This window comes from Amphiprion ocellaris, chromosome 18 (genome assembly GCF_022539595.1).
Source record: "Amphiprion ocellaris isolate individual 3 ecotype Okinawa chromosome 18, ASM2253959v1, whole genome shotgun sequence".
Classification (NCBI taxonomy): Eukaryota; Metazoa; Chordata; class Actinopteri; family Pomacentridae; genus Amphiprion; species Amphiprion ocellaris.
The window spans coordinates 10,098,035-10,123,507 of NC_072783.1; the positions used below are offsets into that span (position 1 = coordinate 10,098,035).

General features: G+C 35.7%; 1 protein-coding gene across 5 annotated transcripts in view; it reads left to right on the plus strand.

The window, feature by feature from the left end:
- The window catches only part of fmnl1b (formin-like 1b), a 64,807-nt gene that overhangs the window by 26,608 nt on the left and 12,726 nt on the right, over positions 1–25,473 (plus strand). For all 5 annotated transcript variants that reach the window (XM_055004853.1, XM_055004852.1, XM_055004851.1 and 2 more), the window contains 15 exons: positions 1,076–1,149; positions 2,776–2,859; positions 3,017–3,160; positions 7,406–7,493; positions 8,706–8,782; positions 9,264–9,357; positions 13,552–13,626; positions 15,047–15,157; positions 15,260–15,409; positions 16,537–16,638; positions 21,287–21,518; positions 22,640–22,885; positions 23,084–23,208; positions 24,544–24,746; positions 24,838–25,072. In XM_055004853.1, coding sequence (XP_054860828.1) covers positions 1,076–1,149; positions 2,776–2,859; positions 3,017–3,160; positions 7,406–7,493; positions 8,706–8,782; positions 9,264–9,357; positions 13,552–13,626; positions 15,047–15,157; positions 15,260–15,409; positions 16,537–16,638; positions 21,287–21,518; positions 22,640–22,885; positions 23,084–23,208; positions 24,544–24,746; positions 24,838–25,072 — 2,040 coding nt within the window. The remainder of the gene's footprint in view (positions 1–1,075; positions 1,150–2,775; positions 2,860–3,016; positions 3,161–7,405; positions 7,494–8,705; positions 8,783–9,263; positions 9,358–13,551; positions 13,627–15,046; positions 15,158–15,259; positions 15,410–16,536; positions 16,639–21,286; positions 21,519–22,639; positions 22,886–23,083; positions 23,209–24,543; positions 24,747–24,837; positions 25,073–25,473) is intronic.

Here is a 25,473-nt window from a genome sequence, read left to right on the forward strand (position 1 = left end):
TTTTTTTTTTTACAATAGATTTAAGCCTTCACTCAGATATTTGTAAGGAAGTTGACACAGTGACCCTGTTTGCTTTGGTTTCTGTGTTGTAGTTTTTAACAGCTACTACATTTATCTGCCACTAATTGTTCTGATCAAATTAATAATGCAAAAATACCTAAAGCAGCGTCCTGTAATGGCAAAACCAGGTATTACAGTCAAGTATTTAGAAAACACCAATAATATGTTTAAACACAACTGGGTTAACTTCAGGCAAGCAGGAGAGATAGCCACAGCTAACCTTGATTACATTCACAGCCTTTTCTTCAGAACTCTAAATAATAAATATAAATACAATTAAGCTGGAATGTTAGTGTTTATCATACATAACTGGGGCAGAATTGAACTTCAGTCATGAAAGTGGTTTATTGTATTTCACAGGCACACCAACACACAGCTAATGTTGGCTAAATCTAATGGTTAATCCTGCTAAAGCTAACTAGCCCAGAGTGCCATAATGGCATTCATGGTCATTTTTAGTTTCTGATGAGTGGATTTTTCTTTGCAACAAAGGACTTCAAGCTACATAAACACACATACTTAAATATACTAATGTTGAATAATGTATTATTGGTACTATATGAAGAGGAGTTACATAGTTAGCCTTAGCTGACTTCAAATTTAAATGTGCGAATAAATGTGCTGAAAGTGGCTCAACAGGCAATTTTTAAAAAATGACAACAACATTTATCTGGAAATTCTTGATATATCAATGAAAATTTCACAGATGCTATTCAAAAATATCTACAGTTCATTGTAAAAAAGGCTCAAACAAATCAGAGATGATCGTGTAGAAGGTTTCTGATAGTTTTAGACGGAATAATCCACATTCATTGACCATCCTAATTCCTTTCCAGAAAGTCAGATAGTGTTTCTGAATGGGGCTTGTTAAACTGTTAAATAACCACAGAGGATGTCTGTATCATCACTGAACACAGACAATATTAAAAACCACTGCACAGAAAGACATCCTTTACATTTTCTGATTAATTAAGTATTAATTGACCTCTTACTTACCTTACACGTGTTTTATCAGTTTAAGAGACGAGTCCAGGAGTCGACACAGATCCTGAGAGAGCTGGAGATCTCCCTCAGAACCAATCACATCGGGTGAGTCTCACTGAAGGTTGTATTTGGGGAAAAATACTTCATCTTGTACTACAAACCACAATCAAAGGAGAAGAACTGATGAAATCACACAAATGAAACCAAATTTTATGTATTAACTGGACAGTACGACTCATAATATGCACTGAAGACTTTTATATCGACATGTAAATATGGCATAAGATAGATATGCAGTTTGTAACCCCATGATAGTGGAAATATGAAAGAAACATCACTAAAACATTAAAACAAACCATAAATATATATATAAGTATTGTTGATATTGTACAGATTCTGCCATATGTGGAAATGCAGATTCCTCTGGATGTGAAAAATTGCAGATACCCGTGTACTGAAAAACAGTGAAATTGCAGTGAAACTGTATTGCAAAGATTCTTTCCTCTGTAGAAAAGACTGCTATTAGAAATACCGATACTTCAGACATTTTATCTATATCGCAACTAATAAAATACTGATATTGCACATGTTTGTCCTTGTACAAGAACTGAAATTGTACAAAGTGTCTTATTTGAACAAAATATTCATCATGCACAACTTTGAATGTGTTCATGTTGCAATAAATAACAGAGTAAAGTTGATTTAAAGCTTCTTGATACTTCTCTCCTCGTGACCGAAGAATGTTTCTTTGTTGTCTCAGCTGATGTTTGAGACAAAAAGTTGAGATTTTTCCATCTCTGAGTCATGCATTTGCTGTAGATTGTAAATAAGGATAGTTTTAGAGCAGATTGTCAAACATGCGGCCCACGGGCCAAAAGTGGCCCTCCAGTGTCCAATCCGACCCGTAGGATGACTTCGTAAAGTGTAAAAATTATAGAGAAGACATTAAATGCAAATTACAAATCTGTAAAACTATAAATTTAAAATAATTTCTAGACCATGGCAAGTTGTTTTGATCATAAAGTAAAATATTAGATTGATCATTGTTCTATTGTCGTTTTGTGTCTCATTTTTGTAATATTTTGTCTTGTTTTTGTTGTTTTTATTTGAATTTGTCGTTTTGTTTCCTTTTTGTTTCGCTTGTGTTTTTTGTCTTATTTTGTCATTTTGTGTTTTGCTTTATTCATTGTTTTTTGTATTGTTTTTGTAATTTTGTTTCAAGCTTCTGTCATTTTTTTGTCTCTGTCCATTTTTTTGTTGCTTTGTAACTTTTTTGTCTTTTTTGTCTCTTTTTGTCATTTTGTTTCTCATTTTCGTTGTTTTGTGTTATTTTGTTGTGTTTTGTCTTTTTTAAAGTAAAATACTATATCTTTCAGTTCCAGATGACTAAATGTTGTGTGCCTTTATAGATCCTCTGTGATCTGGAACTTGTAATGTGTAAATGATAAAGTGAGGCTTAATGTTGTTGAAATTGAACTTATTTTTCTTAAGAAATTTCAGGTTGTTCATGATGTTTTGTAAAAAGGTAATTCTTGTAAACATTTTCAGATTGTACTTTTTTTTGCACTAAAGCAAACATGTGGAGTTGTGGTTATTTATAGGTTATTATGTTTGGATTTTACTGGTCGCTTGAGATTACACTGGGCTGAATGTGGCCCCTGAACTAAAATGAGTTGGACACCCCTGGTTAAGAGTCTTAAATGTCACTGTTGTTCCTGTTTGTTCCTTCAGTTGGGCTCAGGAGTTCCTGAATGAGGAGAACCAGGGTTTGAATGTTCTCGTGGATTATTTATCCTTCGCCCACAGCGCTGTCACGTAGGTATCAGCTGGAAATATTGTCACTTTTCATTCAAGGCTGAACTACGTCTGTTATCTCCTTCATACGGACACTTTATTAAACTATCCAGCCCAGGAAGGTCATCAAAGTCCATTAACATTGTGTCTCGGTGATTCTCGTTCTCGTGATTCTCAGGTATGACGTGGACGCTCTGGAGAACGGGACGCCGCCCACAGAAAAAGGCAAAAATGTGGACAAATCAGTGGAAGATCTGAGCAGAAGTGCCAGTAACTCACCTACTCACAGTGCCTCGAAGGCCAGCAAGGCCTTCACAGTCAGGTAACAACCGACAACGGACTGATGGAGATAAAAACAAAGAGCCTGATCAGTTTACAGAAGAATACTGTACTTAAAGACGTGCAGGTTTGTAATGTGGGCTTCATTTTGTAGTACTAAAAAGCATAAACACTCAATTTCAGTGTAGAGACACTGCTACACCAATACACAGCTAGAAATAAACAAAGCTAACCCTGATTTAATCTACATTTATGCTCTTTTCTTCCTAACTGTAAAATAATAAATGTAAATCCAAACAAACAGAAATGTCAGTATGCACATTCATCGCGTATAACCGAGGAAGAATTTAAATCTAATCATGAAAATGAGAGGAAAAATGGCTAAACTAGTCCAGCTAACTTAGCTAGCAATGCTCGTCACTAACTGCCATTTTAGCTTCTGATTCTTGTTATTACAGTGATTTCACTGTATAATCAAGATATTATATGGATCATGTTTAAATGTAATAACTTTGCAGTGCTTTACTATATTAATTTACTTAAGTGGACAGGCACAGATTACCCAACACCCAGCTAATGTTGGCTAAAGCTAACAGATAATCCTGCTAAAGCTAACTAACATAGTGTAGCAAAATAGCAGTATCAGCCATTTTTAGCTTCTTAGGAGGGGAATTTTCTGTGCGACAGAGGAGTTTAAGCTACATATTTAAATATATTAATGTTAAATAATGTATTATTGGTAAAACGAGAACATTATATATAATACAAACACTTTAACTATAGATTTATTGATGCTATTGAATTGTGTTTTACTGTTTTCCAGTGTTCCAAGTTTTTTACCTGGTAAGCTATCAAAGAATGACACCACATGGACAAAATATGTGGACACCTCAAACTTCTCAGATTAATTGTAGTTCCAACGTCTCATTTAAACCCAGTTAACAATTAAAGGCCACTTTTCAACACAATTAATGCATCTCTCACAATCTCGACCACAGTGTTTTTTTAAAGGTCAAAATACTTAAAAAATGGTTCATTTTACCACAACTCCTGGTTTTAGTTCTGCTCTATATGAGCTGTTTCGCTCTGAAATCTAATAAGCTGCTGCTGTCCCCGCCCCTTTCAGGAAGAAAACTCTCTGTCTGTGATTGACAGCCTCTTACGCCATTAGATTGGGACTTTCTATTGCTTCTAACTTTCTCTCTTAGTGATCATTTGACATGGAAATGGTTGTTGAAGTTGTTTTTAACTCGTGTGTTTGGGGAGTTGTCAGACAACATTGTGGCTCTAAAATTAGTAGTTTAGTGATGCCGTGTAACAATAACATGTAGACTTTATGGACTACATTTCAGTCATTCTTTCATTCTTGTTCCATTGTTTGACAACAGAAACCGACAAATATGTAAACAAGAACAGCATTATTTGGGATTAAGATGAAAATATTTTTTTAAAAACAGCTCCCAACCCCCCCATAAACATCAGGTTATAAATGAAGGATTGAGGATGTAGCCACCATGTCGTCACATATTGGTTTGTGGACTATGGTTTTGAAACGTCAAGTTAAAAATCTTGTTTTTTTGAAGTCAGACAAAATGTGTGAAACCTTACGGACACAGCCTATGGGACATTCAATCACAGGGCAGCTACGTCATAAAGCATTTCCAAATTTATCATCTATTTTCCTCTGAATGGGACCATAATTTACCAAATTAATATCACGCCATCTTAAAGGAGACTTGAAACTGGAAATCGAAACCTTAAACTTACTAGGAAAATATTTAATGAAGCAGCAAATCAAGTGAGCTGTCGACTAATTTTCTCATAGTCTTCTATATAATTTGACCTCTAGAGTCGCCCCCTGCTGGCTGACAGAAATAATGCAGGTTTAAGGCTTCACTTTTCAGATCCATCTTTAATATACAGTCTGTGCTAAAGCCAGAAGTTCCCTTTAATCTGTGAATTTAAGTTTGAGTTGTGTTAATTACCAACATTTTAAAATAATCTTCAGAATTTTCTTTTAGCCGCCTGAAACCTTAAAGTAAAAAAAAAAAAGTTTTTAGTTAAATTTAATTAGCTACAAATGAAACCGGTATTAAAGCTGTTTGTCCACTAATCACTGGTTGATGGTTCCACTGCAAAGCAAAAACAGAGAACTTCTTAAATCACTAAGGTTAAACAAGCTGTTTAAGATTCAGATTTTACAGGTTTTTAATGACTGCTGTAGAAAGAAAACTGTTTTAATGAGCTGTTGTGGGAGTGTTTCAGTGTTAAAACTACACCGAGTTCATGTTTTATTGCGAGTAGCTGGCTTGAGTGTCAACGTAACGTCGCAAATGAACTCATAAGCAGACATACTTATCTCCCTGATCAGAGCCGACTGCATTCTTCTCATAGCAAATATGTACAAATGTGCTGGCTGTAGTGTGAATGTGAGAAATGTGTGAGTGGAGCAGGTGAACAGATGCTAAAAATAACCACAAGAAAGGTTTGATTTATGACTTCTACAGTGTTTTAGTGGGAACTGATGACTGATGCAGGGATTGATTATGTTGTAAATTCAGGAATATAAACTAAGAACCAGAATCTGGTTCATCCACCCAACACATTTCAGAAATTATTTGAGGACGTACTGAGAAATATGATAAAGTATTATCAGAAATATCAGTCCTCCGCCAAGGCTGTTCATTCCCTCAGATGGTACTGTCAGAAATGCAGCATTTTATATATATATAAAAAATAAATAAAAAAATGCAGCATTTATTTATTAGTTATTGATGATCAGAAATCACGGCAACATAGTATCGTCCATTTAATATAGATGTACTCACAAACTGACCTTGCGCTGAGCACAGGTGTGTGTTATGTATGTGTACGTTATGTATGGATACCGAATCATGTGACCTAAATATGTAGTGAGCGGCGAGAATTGATGGGACTCAGAAACACCCCTACAATTTAATCAATTGTTCCTTGTATCATTTCTGACTGATAAGTCCTGATAAGTCCACAGTGGTGGATCTGTAATAGGATCGCAATCGTGATCATCAGCAGGCAGCTGACATAGTGTTCACTTGTTGTCATAGTTACAGTGACGACGTGCTGCTATCTCGCAATGATACAGAAATATTTAACAAATCCGTGGACCCAGACTATAAGCCGCATCACTACCAAAATCTAATCACTTGGTCCTTGTGTCATTTCTGATCTTCCCTGAAACTGTCATCCAAATCCATTGATCTGTTTTTGAGTAATGTTGCTAACAGATAGACAAATCAACACCAATCGTCAAATAACTCGCCCCCTTGGCGGAGTGAAAATCAAGTCGTCACTCTCAACGGTGCTTCATGACCCTTTGTGGAAATATATATTGTTCATCTCTCACATTATTATTATTATTATCTTCTTGTTTATGGCTCCAAAAATGTCAGATTTTATAGTTTTAAGTGTATTTTATCGAAAAAACATTGTCTCCAGTTAGAATTTGACTGTTTTTACTGTAATTTATTACAGTGCAGTTATATAATATAACTGATCTACATGGTTGAAAATTTAAGCTGTTTGGTTTTTAAGGTTTCATTTCTAGATTTCGACATTTGCATCCTTTCATCATCTCTTCTCGGTCGTTCCTGATAAAATCTGTTATCTCTGATGGTTTTAAATGTTTTACTGGATTCTTACATGAGTCAATCTGAGACCAAATTCAAACCCTGCTTTCTGTTTAGTAAATCAGATAATGACGAAAGCGCTGCCTCGTCTGTTTTCACTCTAAACCGAGTATCATAATTAGTCACTTTAGATGTTTATTGAGCTCTACATACAGTGACGTCCAACTCTCTAAGACCACGTTAATATTCTTATTTGCACTTCATTGAAAAAAAAACTCAACATAAACAAGAAAAAGCAACATTGCATTAATAATGTTTAATATTTTTTGATAGTGAAATAAAACTCATAAATGATCAAGCTCAAAATGAATAACAAATGTTTTAACCCTCTGAAGCCCAAGTTTTAGGGTATTTTCTTGGCTCCTGTCGCATTTTTCCTCACTGTGGTCTCTTTTTTAGAATGATATCACACAGTTAGAACTTCCTTGGTGGAGTAATAGTTCCAGATCTCGAGGTCTTTATTTGTTTTCTGTCACAGTTCGGGTGGTGTAATTTGAAACAGGGATTAGATTGTGTTCATGTGGTGCTAAAATGATCTCCAGACGTCCTATTTTTATCCCAGTGAACTCTGCAGGTGATGATAAATTCGTCTCACCTGGATGATGTATTTCTCTCTAAATCAGAAAAGCCCTGAGGAGCTCTCGAGTCGTGAGCCAGAAAGACGACGTTCATCTCTGCATCATGTGTTTACGTGCCATCATGAACTACCAGGTATTTACGGCCACCTGCTCACTGAGTTTTCATGTTTATTATGGTCTGTATTTCTTAGGATAAAAGTGTGGAAGTTCATTTCCACAGGGCAAAGAAAGAAGAAATGAAAAGTTAAGTTATGTTAGGAGTTAATCAAAGCAAACTTTCTCGTCCTTTTATTCCAGCTGAATAGATTTGGAGACTTTACAGATTCAGAATTTCTATTTACAAGGAACAACTCAGGAATTTTTTCCACTATGATGGATGAAAATCCTAATTTTGACTTTATTTTTTCAAATCATCAGATAATAAATCCAAATTTCACCTTCTTAAGTCAAACTAGGACATAGTTTCCTGATACTTAATTGTAATTGTAATGTTTCTGGGTTAAAATTCAGACTTAAATTAAAAACAAAACAAGAATTCAACTTTCTTTATCCACAGACATTGAGTTATTACTTTCTCAGCCAAATCCTTTATAATCCAGACACATTTCAAAATGTTGAGTTGAAAAATCTATTTTCTATGTTAAAATTAACACACAAGGTTTAAATTCAGGCTCTATTTGAAACCAAACGAAGAATTTATTCAGATTGAGAGAGATTTAATTCAGATTATTACCTTCTCAGCTTGAATTAGTTATAATTAATATTGTCAGAAATATGAGTTTTAAAATTTATTTTCCATGTTGAAATTCTAACAAAATCAAAATCCAGGTGAGTTTTCTTTATTCAGATTTAAAGTCTAATTATGTTATTTCCTAGTAAAATAAGTCGATAATTGTGAATCAAAAATTACATTTTCACCATCAGAGTCAAATTTCAGACTTTGAACAGTTTAAAATACAAATTAATTAATATAAGGTTATAACGTTGAGTTGACATGTTTAAATATCGACTTATTGCATTATTATAACTTACTGTATTATTTATTTGTTGTATTGTCTAATAATGGTATCAAAAACAGTTTTGATATAGTGTTTTATATTATAATTCTAAATTATCTTAATTTTTAGAAAGTTAAATCAGTTGATTGTTGTAAAGATGTAAAGAAAGTTTGTTTAAATTAATTAGATGGTAAATGTTCCAGAGTGAAATATAAAAGACAACGCAAATGAAGATGCAAAACAATGAATATTAAATAAACTATAAATAAAAAGAGCACAAGTCAAAGGTGTTTTAAATGAGACTACAGAAGGTGACTGTTGTGGTTTTCGTTTGTTTTTTTCCTCAGTCGGGGTTCAACCAGGTGATGAAACATCCCTGCTGTGTCAACGAGATCACGCTGAGCCTCCACGACAGAAACCCCAGGTAACAACAGAATAATAACAGAATATATTTAGAGAAATTCACCCTCCAATTAACACTAAACACATTAAAAATACTCTACTTAATACTTAAAGTTCTAATATCACACATGAATAAGAAGGTTTTGGGTTCAGAGGGTAAATTTCACAACGTTTGTTTAATTCATAATGTAAAATTATTAAAAATTAATGAAAACAACTAAAACAATTAGGAGGAAATGCAGTAAATCCTCACACTGGGGAACCCGTGATTAGGAAATATTTGCCAGCTTTAAATGAAAATGGTTGATAAATAGCTGAAAATTCATTTTCTATGTAAGTGACCAACTGTTTCAGCTGTATTTGAATTTATTTTGATGTTTTTCATGTAAATTTGTAGAGTAACTAGTCGTAATAATGAGAATAAACTGGCATGAACAGAAAACGCTGAAGTATATCACAAGTACTGGAGTAAATATACTATTATATGTAACTGTTGTTCTCAGGACCAAAGCTCTGGTTCTGGAGCTGCTGGCGGCCGTCTGTTTGGTCAGAGGAGGTCATGACATCATCCTGTCGGCCTTTGACAACTTCAAAGAGGTGAGACATGTTGCCGTGGAGACGGGCAGCCATTTAGCATACAACCTGAATCTGTTCTGTAGCTGATTTTACTTTAACGACTTCCTGCTCTGTGTGTTAACAGAAGGTTTATTAGTTTTTACACAGACAGTGAAAATGATCAATTTTCACATTTTCCAGGCGTCTGACATACTGGAAGAAAACTATTTGTTATGAAAACACCTTTTTTCTTGGATTTTTTCCTCTTAGCTCATAACAAATGTTTTCTTCCAGTATGTCAGGCTTTAGAAACAAACTTTAATCAAACCCACAAAACAAAAGCAGAAAAATAAGTTTAAATTCTTGTGCAAATCTCCAATATTTTGATAAAATTCACATAAAATGACGTACAACACGTGTAGAATATTTACATTTGGTGGCACGTTCATAAAAGATGTGAGTTTGAGTTAAAAATAAATAAAATAAAAATCCTACAGCTGTGATAAAATGGGGATCATTTAGGTGACAGGTGAATATTAATTAGTATTCAACATTAGAGTGGATGTGACCACGTTATTGTACATTTTTTATTTATTTTTTCCCCTTACAATTATTCTTGTTTGATGTAACATTCTCATTTTTTGCATGTAAATAAATGTAATTAAATCAAAAAACTTTGCAGACAAGCTTATAGAATAATTAAAATTAACTGACTAAAACAGCTCAGTATTGATTTATTGCATTATTATAACTTACTGTAATATTTAATTATTGTACAAAAACTGTATTAAGTGCAATTGTATTTTACTTTTTACTGTAAATATAATAAGTCAGAAACTTAATATGGGGTTTTATACTGTAATTCTAAATTAGTTTAATTTTTAAAAAGTTCAGTCAGTTGATTGTTGTCATTTAATAACAATGAGAGAAATTTAAAGAAAGTTTGTTTAAATTAATTAGATGGTACAAAGTGTTAGAGAGTAAAATATAAAAGACAAAGAAAATGAAGATGCAAAGTAATAAATATTAAATAAAATAATCAAAAAACAATGCAAAAAATAAATGAATTAGAATCTTAATACAGTGTTTCACACTGTGGTTTTAAATTAGTTAAATAAATGTTAATTAAATAAGCTATGAAATAAATACATTTTAAAAAATGCAGACAAACTGAACAAAGTGCACCCAGATTTATGGAATAATTAAAACCGACTGACTAAAACAGCTAAATATCAATGTATTGCATTATTATAACTTACTATAGTATTTAATTATTGTACTAAAACTGTAATAAGTCTAATTGTATTTTACTTTTTACTGTAAATATAAAAAAATAAGTCAGAATCCTAATATAGTGTTTTATACAGTCATTTTAAATTAGTTAAATAAAGTATAAAGTAATAAAAAAATGCTGACAAGTTGAACAAAGTGCTCCCAGATTTATCGCATAATTAAAACTGATAACGCTAAAAAGAAGAAAAGAAAAAAAATAAGAGCGTGTCGAGATAACGTGTGAAATAAAACAGAAAAGAATTAAAGTTAGAGGAGTATGAGTGCAGATAAGCTTAATTAAAGTAGAGACAGTTTATGAAGGTAACAGCTCCTGATTTCATTTATCTTTTTCTACCGTTAACAGAGTTTGTATTTATTATATTATATATATATATATATATATATATATATATATATATATATATATATCATATATTTTATTTCCTGCCTCACTCAAGATGACTCAGCTGCACTCAGACATTATTTTAAACCTGAAGCTTAGAGTCCTTTAAAGCACCGAGGGGCAGGTTTAGGGGGAACCCAGAACAAACTGCCCCCCTGACAGCTGCCCCATCCAGCTGCTGAACCACCGACCGAAGAGGCGTAAATAAACGAAACACGTGTCGAGTCGCCGCCGAGCCTCCTCGGCCTCAGGAAGCAGCAACTGTTGCCTCTTGCAGACAGACGTGAACCTGAACTACGTCGGTTTATTATTAGAAACGTCAGTAAGCTGCCCTGCAACAAGGAGAACCCACAGTGGCCACATCTTCATCACTGATCGTTTTAATCTTTCTCTAGATCTATAAAAACTCTGAACAGCAGTTTGAAGAGACAGAACGGCCGCTTTAGTGGGATTTTACTGAAGTCAAATCATTGAATATAAGTGTTTAATTTTGAATCAGGTCTGCTGAAGACTGTGAATTTATCCAGGAAGAGCACAAAAGATGAACACAATTTGATAATAATTTGTTCACCTCTCATAAATTTACATTTTTTATCATAAAAGTTGTATATTGATGCATAAAAAACATGAATTGGTGCATAAAGATTCACCAGAATGCAGTAAATTAAACGTTTGATGCTCTTATTGTGTCTGTCTGAGGTTTGCTGCTCAGTAGGTTGTTTAGTGGCGTTTCTGTTTTTTTCTGTTGTTTTGTCATATTTTTTTTGTCATTTTGTGTCTAGTTTTAGTTGTTTCATGTCTCTTAGGGATACATTTGTCTTTTTGTGTCTCATTTCTGTTGTTTGGTATGTTATTTTTGAGATTTTATGTGTTGTTTTTGTTATTTTCTGTCTTGTTTTAGTTGCTTTTTGTGTTTTGCGATAGTTTTGTCTTTTTGCGTCTCATTTCTTTTGTTGGTTTGAAATTTTTCTCATTTTGTGTCTTGTGTTTTTGGCATTTTCTGTCTTTTTTTTAGCATTTTGTGTTCAAATTTTGGTTGTTAAGGTTGTCTTCTTGTGTCTTTTTGCAGTAGTTGTGTCTTTTTGTGCCTCATTTTGTCACTTTTGGTCTCATTTCTGTCGTTTTTTTGGCTTGTTTTTGTCAGTTTTTGTCTCATTTCTGTTGTTTTGTTTGTCCTTTTTGTCATTTGTGTCTCATTTTTATCATTTTCTGCCTTGTTTTTGTCACTGTGTGTCTTGTTTTTGGTTGTTTTATGTGTCTTGTTTGTGCTGGCTCTCGCTTGTGTCTTTTTCTGTCTCATTTTGGTCATTTTCTACCTTGTTTTTGCATTTGTTTTGGTTGTTTTGTGTCTCTGTGACTTGTTTCTGTTAGAGGGTTAGTGAGAGTGAAGCAAAACAGTCAAGATTTAGCAGGGCAGCTAAATAATGAGCTGAAAGTCACTATAAAATGTTGGAAGCTAAAGTTGTTGAAGATACATTCAGCATGGTGAAATATCTAGAGTTTATAAGCAGAGTAGAGAGAAAAACACAATTTGTGGACATGGAAATTAGTAAATTACCTAATGTACATATAGTCACTGTTTATTTCTAGTAGTTATAACACCTGTGGACACTTGGAAAAATGTTGTACATGTCGATTCCAGTTTCTTTTTTTCTTTTTCTTCCTTTTTTCACGGTATTTAACTCCTTCTTCATGGTTGTTGTGTTTGCATGGAAGTGCAGGACTTTTACTGCAGTGAAAAATGAACCACAGTGAGGAAAAAGGAGCAAAAAACAACCCAGAAATAATAAAGAATAAAGGAAGAATGAAGTGATGAATTAAACCTCGTCCATCTGTTAGAACCACACCGCCGCTAGTTAAACGCAGCATCAGGTACCGCAGCGGCGACTCGAGTATCACTGCGAGCGGCGCATGTTTTGGTGCAGCAGCAGCAGCATCGTGGCCAGTGTGTGGGCGAGTCGGAGGAAGATGTAGAGAGCGATAGAGCTGAGAGGTGGAGGCCGACGGGCTCAGAGCCAGCAGCCGGTTCATGTGGCCCTCAGCAGCAGCCTTTGTTTTGGCTTCTGCAGCCCGTCAGGTCGCAGCGCTGCATTATTTAGTGGACATGAGTGGGCAAAGAGGGGAAGGCAGAGTAGAACACGACAACCAGGAATCTGCTGAGGCGTTATGGAAACACAACTACACCGCCGTCACCACGTTTTCTCAGTTTCACTCCCAACAAACACGGCAGCGCTCAGGGAGAACACTTGTTTGTTCCTGCATGGAGGATATTACTCCGGTTTTATTGCAGACACTGTTACTTCTGCTTGTTCTCTGCAAACAAGCTGGCTGCTGTTTAATTAGATCGTCTGTTTGCTGGAGCACATTTATTAAACTCGCTGAGAATCCAGACCATCAGTGTGAACATACTGCCCCCCTGTGTGCAAACTACAGTAAACCATCAGCAGCAGCAGATCTTAGAGGAGTTCATCTACATTCACCAGTCCATCACCAAACGCCATAAAAACAATAAACAGCAGCTCTGTGATCATTAGTTTGAATCATCTGTTGTTGTCTTTCAGGTTTGTGGAGAGAAAAGCAGGTTCGAGAAGCTCATGGAGTATTTTCGCAATGAAGACAGCAACATCGACTTCATGGTGAGGATCTGTTCACATATATGCACAGACAACAGCATTTATTGTGTTTTTCACGGCACAAACTCAGACTGGATCAACAAAATAGATCCAACATGGCTCAGAAACTTATTTTGTGCAGTAGTTATAGTTCTATAAGTCATAAAAATAAAAAATAAAAAACTAAAGTTAAATTTATTTGAGTATTTGGGAAAAAAACAATAAACCAAGTGTCCACAGGTGTCATCAATGCCTAAAAAAACAGTGACTCCACATACTATAGATATTTCACCACTTAGTTTTGTATCCAACCTCAGTTTTTCTATCAGTTCTGCAAAGATGTTTCACCATGCTGAATGTATCTCCAGCAACTTGCTCCTCTGTTCACTGTTTCTGGGTCATGCTGTATTAATTTTATTGATCCTGGATGTTTGACTTTCCTCTCAATGTCTCCATTTTGTCTTGTTTTTGCCGTTTTGTGTCTCTTTGGGACAGTTTTGTCTGCCTTTTGTCACTTGGTGTCTTGTTTGCGTCTCATTTTCTGCCTTTTTTTTATTGATTTGTGTCTGATTTTGTGTGTTGTCATTTTATGTCTCTTTGTGGTTGTTTTGTCTCCACATAATACAGATATTGAACTATTTCCATGTTTCCAGCCTCTCCAGACTTTTTCTCTCTACTCTGCTCACCATTTGTAGAAAAACGTTTCACCGTGCTGAATGTATCTCCAACTACTTGCTCCTCTGTTTACTTTTCTTGAGCTGTGCTGCATTTATTTTATTGATCCGGGTTGTTTTATTTTCCTGTCTCTCTAATTTGTTTCTATACTTCTGTGTGTGCTCTGTAAAAACACAGCCTGCAGTTCAGCCGAAAGCTTGAAAGTTGTGCTAAGGAGCGCTGAACACTTTGTTTCTTACAGACTGCCAACAGTTTGTTTTGAGCATTTTTTTTTTTTTTTTTTTTACATGAGATGCAGAATAAAGTGATTTTGGTGAAATATCCTGACTTAAAGCTTAGATTTGTTTAATTTCTACAACAAAGTGAAATGTTATGACACAGATGAGTAATTCATGGACCACTGGAAACTTGAAAATATGACAGTTCATCCTGGTTTTTAAATTTGTGGCTCAAAGAAATTGTGTAAAATCTTGACTCAACAAAGAGTCGCCACCAGAACAGTTGACTGGGCACAGTAAATATGTAATCTCAATTGTTGGAACCTCACTGACAAGTTCTTTGTTTATTCTATGATAACAAATTGAAAAACAATTAAATTTAAGTCTAAAAAAAAGTTAAATCTTAAAACATACCAAGAGCCAGTTTAAAGCGGCTGAAACAGGAGGGATGTTATCTCCTCTCTTTATTCTGATTATAATATTGGCAGCTTCAGCTTGTAGATGAGGCTTCATGTAAAACAGGTTCAGTGTTTCCTCTGTTTTCCCACCAGGTGGCCTGTATGCAGTTCATCAACATCGTGGTTCACTCAGTAGAAAACATGAACTTCAGAGTTCATCTGCAGCACGAGTTCACTCAACACGGGCTGGACGACTACCTGGAGGCAGGTTTAACCACCGACCCTGTAGATGTTTAATTTATCATGGAGTTTAGACTCCCTGGGTCTAGATTTCATTGTTTCTAATCTGTTCTTACCTGTGGGTAGAAGCTGAAATTCACGGAGAGCGACAGGCTACTGGTGCAGATTCAGGCCTACCTGGACAACGTGTTCGATGTTGGAGCTTTACTGGAGGATGCAGAAACCAAGAATGCTCTGCTGGAACACATGGAGGAGCTGCAGGAACACAACACACAGGTGGATTTACTGCAGACACACAAACTTGCTCAGCAAAACCAAAACATACCGACTAACGGACGACGTTAAAGCATAGTTCTGCTTCATGTCAACATATTTCCCATTATTGTGGCTACTGTAGCTCTATAAACAAACCTCTTAGATCAGACAGCTAATTTTATGTTCCCCTTTTAACAAAATTTTATGATTGGTCATGTAAAAATCTACTTTTTTGTATAATATAAGTATAATATATGCAGTTTTATGCGACTCTTTGTTTCCCTAAATCTCTACAATGGAGGTGGAGGCTACAGAGTTAGCATAGCGACACAGCAGCCACATTAATGAGGAAACATGTAGGCTGAAATAAAACAGAGGCATCTTTAATTTACCATTTTTCTTGTTCCTTGCATTGAAACAAAACAGTTTAAGTCTTGGAGATGTTGAGTTTTTATTTCTCATTACATGTCTCAGTATCATGTTGTGTGCATTATTACTGTACTGCCTCAGTGCCATGACTAGCATTACCTCTTCCTTTTCTAATCCATGTTTTATTTTAGCTGACTTAGTTTATTTTTTAGTCATGTATCATACTTGTGTCTGATCCTGCACAAAAGAACATGTTAAAGAAATGTTTTAAACTGTTTTAATGTACTTTTTTCCTGAATAATTTACTGTTATTTTACAGATTTTATTTCTTTTGAGATTTTTTTTAACAAATTGAATTACATATACCAAAAGCTGCTATAAGCAAAGAGCGAAACTAGATAAACTAGTGGTGCTAAAGCTAACTAGCTTAGCTTAGCTTAGCAGAGTAGCTATGCTGAGCTAAGCTGTCAGTGGCAGCTCTGTAGCCTCTGACTGATAAATTTCACATTTTTATTTAACTGCTAAATTGTTTTCTAAAATGATTTTAGTTACAGAAAAAAAAAATTGCACGTTTAGGTTGCCCTTTAGATTGTCATCTGAAAGGTGATTTGTCTTAAAGAGCAATAAATTAAGATTTAACTCGTAATATTTCTGGTGCATAGTTTAGGTTAGAGCCTTTAAACACCAAATCATGTTTTCTTAACATCACTGCTGCTCTAGTTGTAGTTCTTTGTGTAAAAACGTCTTCCAAACATGAAAAGTTTATTCTGTTCTCACAGCTGAACACCAGACTTCAGGAAAGCGAGAGGGAGGCGATGGAGAAAGTTTCAGAGTTGGAGAAGAAGCTCATTCAAACCACCAAAGAAGTGGAGCTGCTGAAGGTAGAGAACAACACTTGAATCAAAACAGTCCCAATCCAATTCCATTTACTGGATAATACACACTTTAGATACATTAAAGTCATGAAAATCAAGCATTTTTGAGGTTTAGCTAAGACTTCTGTGGTGCTTAATGACTTCCAGCAAGAGTTAATGAATTTAGGACAAACTGGGGTCAACTAGGACAGCGTTTTTGTATTTTAGTTACATTTATAATAGAACTTTTACAGCCCAAATGATGTGTCGGTCGACTAAAACTGAAAAACAGGACAAATGAATATAGAATAGCATAATAAATAGAATAGAATAGAATGTCTTCTTTGTCTTTGTACATGAACAATGAAATTGAAGTTGCAAACCTACCGTAGGTGTCACCAAAAAGTTTATAAGACTGAGATAAAGAATTTAAAAACAAATAAAATATGAAAGAAATACAACTAAAAGACCAACGTACCTAAAGTAGGGGTGTCAAACTCATGTTAGTTCAGGGGCCACATTCAATCCAATTTCATTTCAAGTGACTGGTAAAATCACAGCATAATAACCTATAAATAACCACAACTCCAAATTTACCCTTTTAGTGCAAAAATGTTCACATTTAAGGAATTATATTTTTACAAATCAACATGAACAACCTGAAAATTCTTTCGAAAAATCAATTCTATTTCAACAACATTATGCCTCAGTTTATCATTTACAAATTACAACTTACAGAGTGTCTACAAAGGAACAAAACATTTAATCACAGCTATCTGGAACTGAATGATGTAGTATTTTACTTTATGACCAAAACAACAAAAGTCAGACAACAAAAAAAGACAAAATATTACAAAAATGAGACACAAAACAGGAAAAGTGAGGAACAAAATGAGACAAACGATAGGAATCAAAACAAAGAGACAAAAAATTTGTCAAAAAAGCTACGAAGCGACAAGAAAATGAGACAAATGACACAAGCGAGACAAAAATCACAAAACGACAACGATACACAAAACAACGAATAAAGCGAAACACAAAATGACAAAAATAACAAAAAAACACAAGTGAGACAAAAGGGAAACACAAAATGACAAAAACAAGAAACAAAACAACAAAAACATGGGACAAACGACAGGTCAGACAAAAGACAAATAATAATAAAAACAAGACACTATTACAAAAATTAGACACAAAACGACAAAAGCGAGAAACAAAATTCCAAAAAATGAGACAAACGACACGAAATAAAACAAAAAGACAAAAAATTTGATAAAAAAGTTACAAAGCGACAAAAAAAATTAGAGAAACAATAAAAACAAGACAAAAAATGACAAAAACGACAAACAAAATAACAAAAAAATAGACAAACAACACAAGCGTTTTACAAATGTACTATTTACAGTTAATGTCTTCTCTGTAATTTTTACACTTTGTAAAATCGTCTCACGGGCTGGATTGCCAGTTTTGGCCCACGGGTCACATGTTTGACACCCCTGGCCTACAGTGTCCTGGAATGCAGTTGAGAAATAATAAAAAAAGAAACAGACATTTAATTCGCACATAAACACTGATCAGTCATTTCACATCATCAGATTATTGCACATGTATGACTGTTTCTCTGTGTTAATATCTAATGATGTTTAGAGCAGTTAATGAACAGTCTTGAGTCACAGCATCTGATAATTTGGTGTTTTTCTTCTGGTGTTTTTAACATATAAAGGGATTAAATCATCTGTAGTATTTTATTTTGTTGCTGTTTTTCACATTCAGCTCTAATCTCTGCAGAACGGTGAATGTTCTCAAAAAGAAAACTAATTTAGAGTCATTTTTTTTTTCTTGAATTTATGTAAAAAGGGAAAAAATGAAGCTCTAACTTGCACTGTCATCGGTACTTTGCTCCAGCGTTTTGTGCATCATTATGAGTGTATAGAAACTCCATGGTGACATGGCAGCTTCTCCTTATGTGTGAGATGATGTGATGAGATTATGAAGCACCTTTCTGCATAAATCTGCATGTCAATGAGCTAAAACAGCTCCCCCATAAACAGCTTTAACTCTTTGGCACTTCACGGTAACAAGTTCAAATTGACACCAGATGTGCAGCGGGCAGAGATAAATGTGTTGGTAGGAAAAAAATCGCTGCAATGATGGAGCTAATGAGCTTAATTAGGAGGAAGCTGACTGTTCTTGTGAACGCGAGGGTTCAAGATAAACAGCAGAAGCTTCAAACTTTAATACTGAGATGTTGTGATTAGATTTTGTTGTTCCTGGATGCATAAATTAGCATATTAATGAGCTTATAAAGCTCTTTTTTTAATGTACAGGTGCCGCAAACATAAAGAAAATCAGATTATTTCAGATTGTAAAGCAACAAACAAGACATTCTTCATCTTTTTATGTAGCAGAGTCTAATCAGTTCTGGATATTTTAATGCTGAAACTGATAGTTTAGAATTTTAAATCATAAAACAAGAATGTAGATGTAATTATTTTTTCAAAACTATGAGTTTACAGCTTGAAATAAACCTGTGAATAAAAGTCTGTTCCACTAAAAAACTTCTATTTTAAGCCGTTTAAAATAAATTTCACCACAATTCAGAGGAACATAGTGATCTTTTTACGCCTCTACATTTATCTGACAGCTGTAATTTATAAAATAATTTGCCATTATTTGAAAAAAAAAAAAAAAACATAATAAGGACTGAAAAATGGTAAATCAATAATAAAGTGTTACAGATTTTCAATGTTTTTATGAATTCAAGATGACAAGTTTAATCACCTTTATTGATCATTATTAATTTACATGTTGATTGTGGATTAATGGAAAAAAGAAAACATTTGTTCTTTAACAAAGTGCGACTGTAAAATTATTGTGTTCTACTAAAGATGAGGCACAGTGGGAATATTTGCAGTGTGACAGCAGCAAAAGGGATAATGCAAAAAATTGAGGAATGTCAGTATAAAAATAAAAAGTAAACCAGAATATGCATAGTTCTAGAAATACAGTACTGCACACGTCACAGAAGTTCAGCGATGTCGAGGCAGACGTAGAGACACACTGCAGACTCAGATGACTTAGGTTGACAGTAATGTTTACTGATATATCAGGAGGAGTGACACTGACAGAGCAGCAGTTCATGCAAGCATCAGTTCTGAGGATTCTCTCTGATCTTTGGATTATACACTGCCCGTCCATAAAAAAGTTGCACACTCTAATATTTCATTGGACCATGTTTAAATCTGAGAATGACACATGTTCGCCATGGCATCGCTTCAATAAGCTTCTGCAATGTCATAGCATTTATTTCTGTCCAGAGTTGGATTAATTTTCTACCAAGATCTTATATTGATTATGGTAGAGTCAGACTGCTGTGTAAAGTCTTCTCCAGAACATCCCAAAGATTGTTTGGCTGAGGTCTGGACTCTGTGGAGGACGATCCATCTCATGCTCCCTGATCCACTCATTCACAATATGAGCCCCATGAATCCTGGCATCATCTTGGAACATGTCCATGTCATCAGGGAAGAAAAACTCCACTGATGGAAAGACCTGGTCATTCAGTATCATCAGGTAGTCAGCTGACCTCATTCTTTGGGAACATAACGTTGCTGAACCTGACCAGCCCCAGATCATAACCATAACCCCCACAGGCTTGCAGGCACTAGCCACGATGAGGGCATCTCTTCATCTGCCTCTCTTCTTACCCTGATGCCCCCATCACTCTGGAACAGGGTAAATCTGGACTCATCAGACCACATGACCTTCTTCTGTTGCTCCAGAGTCCAATCTCTATGCTACCTAGCAAACTGAAGCCTTTTTTTCTGATTAGCCTCACTGATCAGTGTTTTTCTTATAGCTACAGCTGTTTAGTCCCAATCCTTTGAGTTCCCTTCACACTGTGTGTGGAAATGTTCTTACTTTCACTATTAAACATAGCTGTGAGTTCTACTGTTGATTTCCTGCGATCATCCAAGAGTTTGTTCCGACCACATTTCCTCCTTGAAGACGATGGTTCACCACTATCCTTCAGGTTCTAATAATGTGTTGGACGGTTCTTAACCTGATTTTAGTAGTTTCAGAAATCTCATTAGTTGTTTTCTTTGCTTGATGCAGGCCAATAATTGGACCTATCTGAAACAGATTACTATCCTTTCCATGACCACAGGATATGTCTTCCAACATGGTTGTTTAAGAAATGAGAAGCTCCTCACTGCATCAGCTAGAGTTACATAAGTTGTTGCTTCTGAAACGTATTCATCACTGCAGTAATTATCCAATGGAAGGTTCTTTCATTGGATAATCCAGGTGGCGATAAATCCAGGTGGTGACTTTTTTTTTTGGGCCAGGCAGTGTATATTGTGGAAGGTCAGATTTAGATTACAGACCAATATGGAGAGAACTAGTCTGCTTAGTCACATCAGAATAAACAGTATCTAACCTCCTGCAGTGTCTGCCTGTCTAAAGGCCATTATTAGAAAGGGGAAAGAGTCATTTTTTCTTCACATTGCAGATTATTATCTATAATGTTTACTATTATTATTATCTATGACTGAATTTAAATCAGCTAACACTGTCATTATCTTACAGATATTTGAACATTACAGCATTCCAGTATTTTGCTGCCAGAATAGTTTTTCCACTGCATTATAAAACACCTGCGTCTGTATTTTAGGGGAGTCTCCGTGAGTCGTGTTCTCAGGTGACTCTGCTGCAGCAGCGAGAACGAGAGCGAGAGCTGGAACATGAGAGGGACAAGGAGAGAGAGAGAGACCAGGCCCGGTCCACCCAGAACCTGAAGGAGCTGGAGGTCCAGGTCCAGGGTCTGGTGGAGCAGGGTCTGGTCCGGATGGAGAGGTCCTCCTCCGGACGCCTCCACGTCCAGGTGGTGCAGCAGCAGCAGAAAGGTGAGTGAAGTAAACACTGACAGCTGCTTTTGTCCTGGATAAATATTCATCATCATCACATATTCATCTGTATGAATAAATAATAAACTGTTTGTCCTCCAGGTAGAGTTTAAAGTTTAGGTTTACAAAGAAAGATTAAGGTCAAATGTGATATAAAATACAAGTTTTATGCTCCTCTTTTACTGCCTGACCAGAAAATTAAATATAAAACTCAAAAAAAAAAAAAGATTTGCACATTAATTTTAATCAGCTGCATTCAAAGAGTCTAATTTCTCACAGTAGAATTTATTAACTAAAATTCTGATTCATGCCGACGCAGCTTCATAGACTAAATAATCATCAGTTTATTTAATTGAACCAGAAGTAAATTTTACAGTGGGTGTGATTTCACAAAAACTCGCCTGTTTATTCCTGCAATTATCCAATCAGCCGATCAATCGTGGCAGCAGATCAGCATAAACTCCTGCAGATAAGAACCAGGAGCTTCAGTTTATATTCACATCTAACATCAGAATGAGGAAACTATTGAGTGTTTCTGAAACTGCTGATTTCCTTAACTGTCCTTCAACTTAACTTTCCCTAAAAATCAGAAGTAAACGAATGATATCTGCATGTCACAAAAATACAAAAACATTTAGAAATCTTTTTATTCTAAATATTTGCTCACAAAAAAATGGAAAAAAAAAGTTATTTTAGTCAATCTTTCATAACTAATTGAGAATGTTTAACAAGTTGTACCACAAAAATCAAAACTATTGGTACATAGTCTGATCCTAGTGGAACAGATTTCTGGAATTAAATGGTTCAATTTTGTAGATCCTGAATTAATTACATGATTAAAAATAAAACGCTCTTTATCTTTCATAGTTCTGAAATATTGTCATTCAAACAGCCTCAGATTTCAGTCAGTTTCAAAAACCTGCTGAGTGGGTCGATGGGCAATTAAAAAAAAAAAACAATCTCAGAAAGTACTTAATATATTCATCTAAACTTAAACAAATACCTTAATAAATATCCATATTTTCTGCTATAAACCTTTGAGCAGATCATAGATCTTTCAGCAGGATGTTCTAAGAATCTGGTGACCTGAGATGGACTGACCCAGCGTTGTTGTTCTTCAGCTGCAGATGAACCTGATGCAGGAAACAACCAGGAAGTAGCTCAAACCTCCTCTGAGTCCAGACCTGAAGCTTCTTCACAGCCAGTGATGGTTCCAGCTCCCCCTCCACCACCTCCTCCACCTCCAGCCCCAGCTGTAGCTCCTCCTCCTCCTCCTCCACCTCCGCCTCCAGCGGCTCCACCTCCCCCGCTGCCTCCTGCAGGTGGTACGACCCAGCTGTCAGCAGATGGGACATGTGTGAGTTCAGGTGAGTCCATCGTCACAGCATGGGGGTTAATTTAAATCACGTTTATTTGGAAGGCAAAATTTTAAGATTAACAGTTTTAATGTCTGATTTACACAGCAGTCAGGTTCTGTATTGATGCTGTAACGGGTTTTTGTTTCGGGCACAGAAATCAGGAAGAAACCAACTCCGAATCTGAACATTTTCTGACTTTTCTTTCAGGTTGTAAGAAGAAGAAGCAGATTCAAACCAAATACCGGATGCCGCTGTTCAATTGGCAGGCTCTGAAATCCAATCAGGTGGCAGGAACCATCTTCAACGAACTGGACGACGAACACGTCTTAGAGGTGCGATCACTTTGTTTCCTCTTCTGGGTTTGCGTCCAAATGTGGAGCAAATTTTAATCAAATCTCTAGACCTGTAGATAAAAAGAGAAAATCTTGGCGGAGAAAAATAGTAGCTACTCTTTAAAAAAATCAAATGGTTGTAGGGAAAAAACTATCTACACATTATGTGTAGATGAAATAAATCAGCCACAGTGTTTCCAAGCAAACATTAAATAAGTCAGACATGGCAGTTTCCATTAGGTTGGGACAGTTCAAAGCTGTGAAAACACATTCAATGGCAGTGGGTTCCTTTCACCACCAAAAAATATGGAGCAATCCTGCAAGGCTGCTGATTTATTGCTTTTCTCCTCATGAAAATAACACCATGTCAATATGAGGTAATAAAAAATATATTAAATACATTTTTCTCCATTATTTGGAAGAAAAAGTTTGAGCATTTGTGCAAGAAACTTACTAACACTTACTGGTAACTTGAAAATAAGCTAAAAAAAACACAAAGTTTTCTTGGACTTTAAGAACATCTGACTCTCCAACAATTCTTTGCCACATTTATTTTTTAGAAAATAAAATAACCTAATTTAATGTAAATTCTCAAGGGCTGTTTATAGTAGAGTTAACCCTCATCAGTTCACATGGCAACACCTGCTTCATCCGTACACTTGGGGTCCAGCTGGACCCCAGCAGTATTTCATCTGTTTCACATTTCTGTACCTGTCCATATCCTCTCAATGTATGTTTTCCTAAAACGTGTGTCATCTCTAGATACAAATATGAAAGAAACAATGAAATCACTATTGATAATTACTATAGTGTATTGCTTACAATATTAGTGCAATAACTCCTGGATTGAAATGAAACACAATGCAACTGAAGCAGTCATCACAAGAGCAACATAACACAAACATACATAAATAAAAGATGCACAGTCTGGCTGGGGTCCCCATGTACCACAAATGATTTTTCTATATATACACTGCAAACCTGGTTGGAATCAAAGACGTTTTGGTTTATGTGATGGCAACTACCTAAAGGGACTGAAAAATCCAACTTGTAAATAAAAAAATATGACCAGTTATATACCCCTGGGGTCTGCATGGACCTCAGGTGTACTGATGAGGGTTAAAAAAACAGACAGTAATTTTCTGTCATGAACATGTTATATCTGACATGCAGGGGATTTACAGTAAATTGTGTAAAAGAGACAGTAAATTAAATCAGAGTGACTTCAATATAACAGTTTATTTCCCTAAAGACATACAATTATTTTAGTAATTTCTCACCATAATCAACACCACTGATTAATTATCTCTGCTTGTGTGCTTGATCTGTCGTTAGGAACTGAACATGTCGGCCTTTGAGGAGCAGTTTAAGACCAAAGCTCAGTCCACACCAGTCGATCTGGGAACCCTGAAGATGAAGATGGCCCACAAGACTCCCAGTAAAGTGTCTCTAATGGAGCCCAACAGGGCCAAGAACCTGGCGATCACCCTGCGCAAGGAAGGAATGGCAGCTTCAGATATCTGCTGCGCCATCGAGACGTAAGAGATCAATCTAAAGTTCTTACTAATACGACCACAGAACAGAAAGATGAACGGTGCAGACTTACAGACTTTCACGTCATCCCCTCAGGTACAACCAGAAAGCTCTGAGTCTGGATTTCCTGGAGCTCCTGGAGCGTTTCATCCCCACCGAGTACGAGATGAAGCTGATCCACAGCTACGAGTGCGACGGCAGGAGCCTGGACGAGCTCAGCGAGGAGGACCGCTTCATGGTCCGATTCAGCAAAATCCCTCGGCTGTCGCAGCGCATCAACACGCTCACCTTCATGGGAAACTTCCCCGAGAGCGTTCAGCTCATCCAGCCTGTGAGTCCAGCGGAGGGTTAGGGAGGTTTTATCAGCTGAACTGTGTTTTAAAAAGAGAAGCAAGAGAATTAAAAGGTCGGCTGGTATCTCAGTTTACAGCAGGAGCTTTGTCAGAGCTGCACAGAACCGCTTAATCTCTGGGATGTAAACACGAGTGAAGGTTTTGTTTGGAAGGCGACACACTAAGCCGGAAATTTTAAGCATCAAACACTTAGTTTCCTGCTTTCAAATAGACTTTCAAGCAACAATTTATAGTAGAAATGTTATGTAAAAGAAAACACAAAAGTCATTTACAATGAGTTGTAGGTGACAAATCACCTGGATCTCCTCTAAAATCTATACCTATGGGTAAGAATAAAATAGAATACTGACACTGAGTTACCTTTGGACTAAATTCTGAG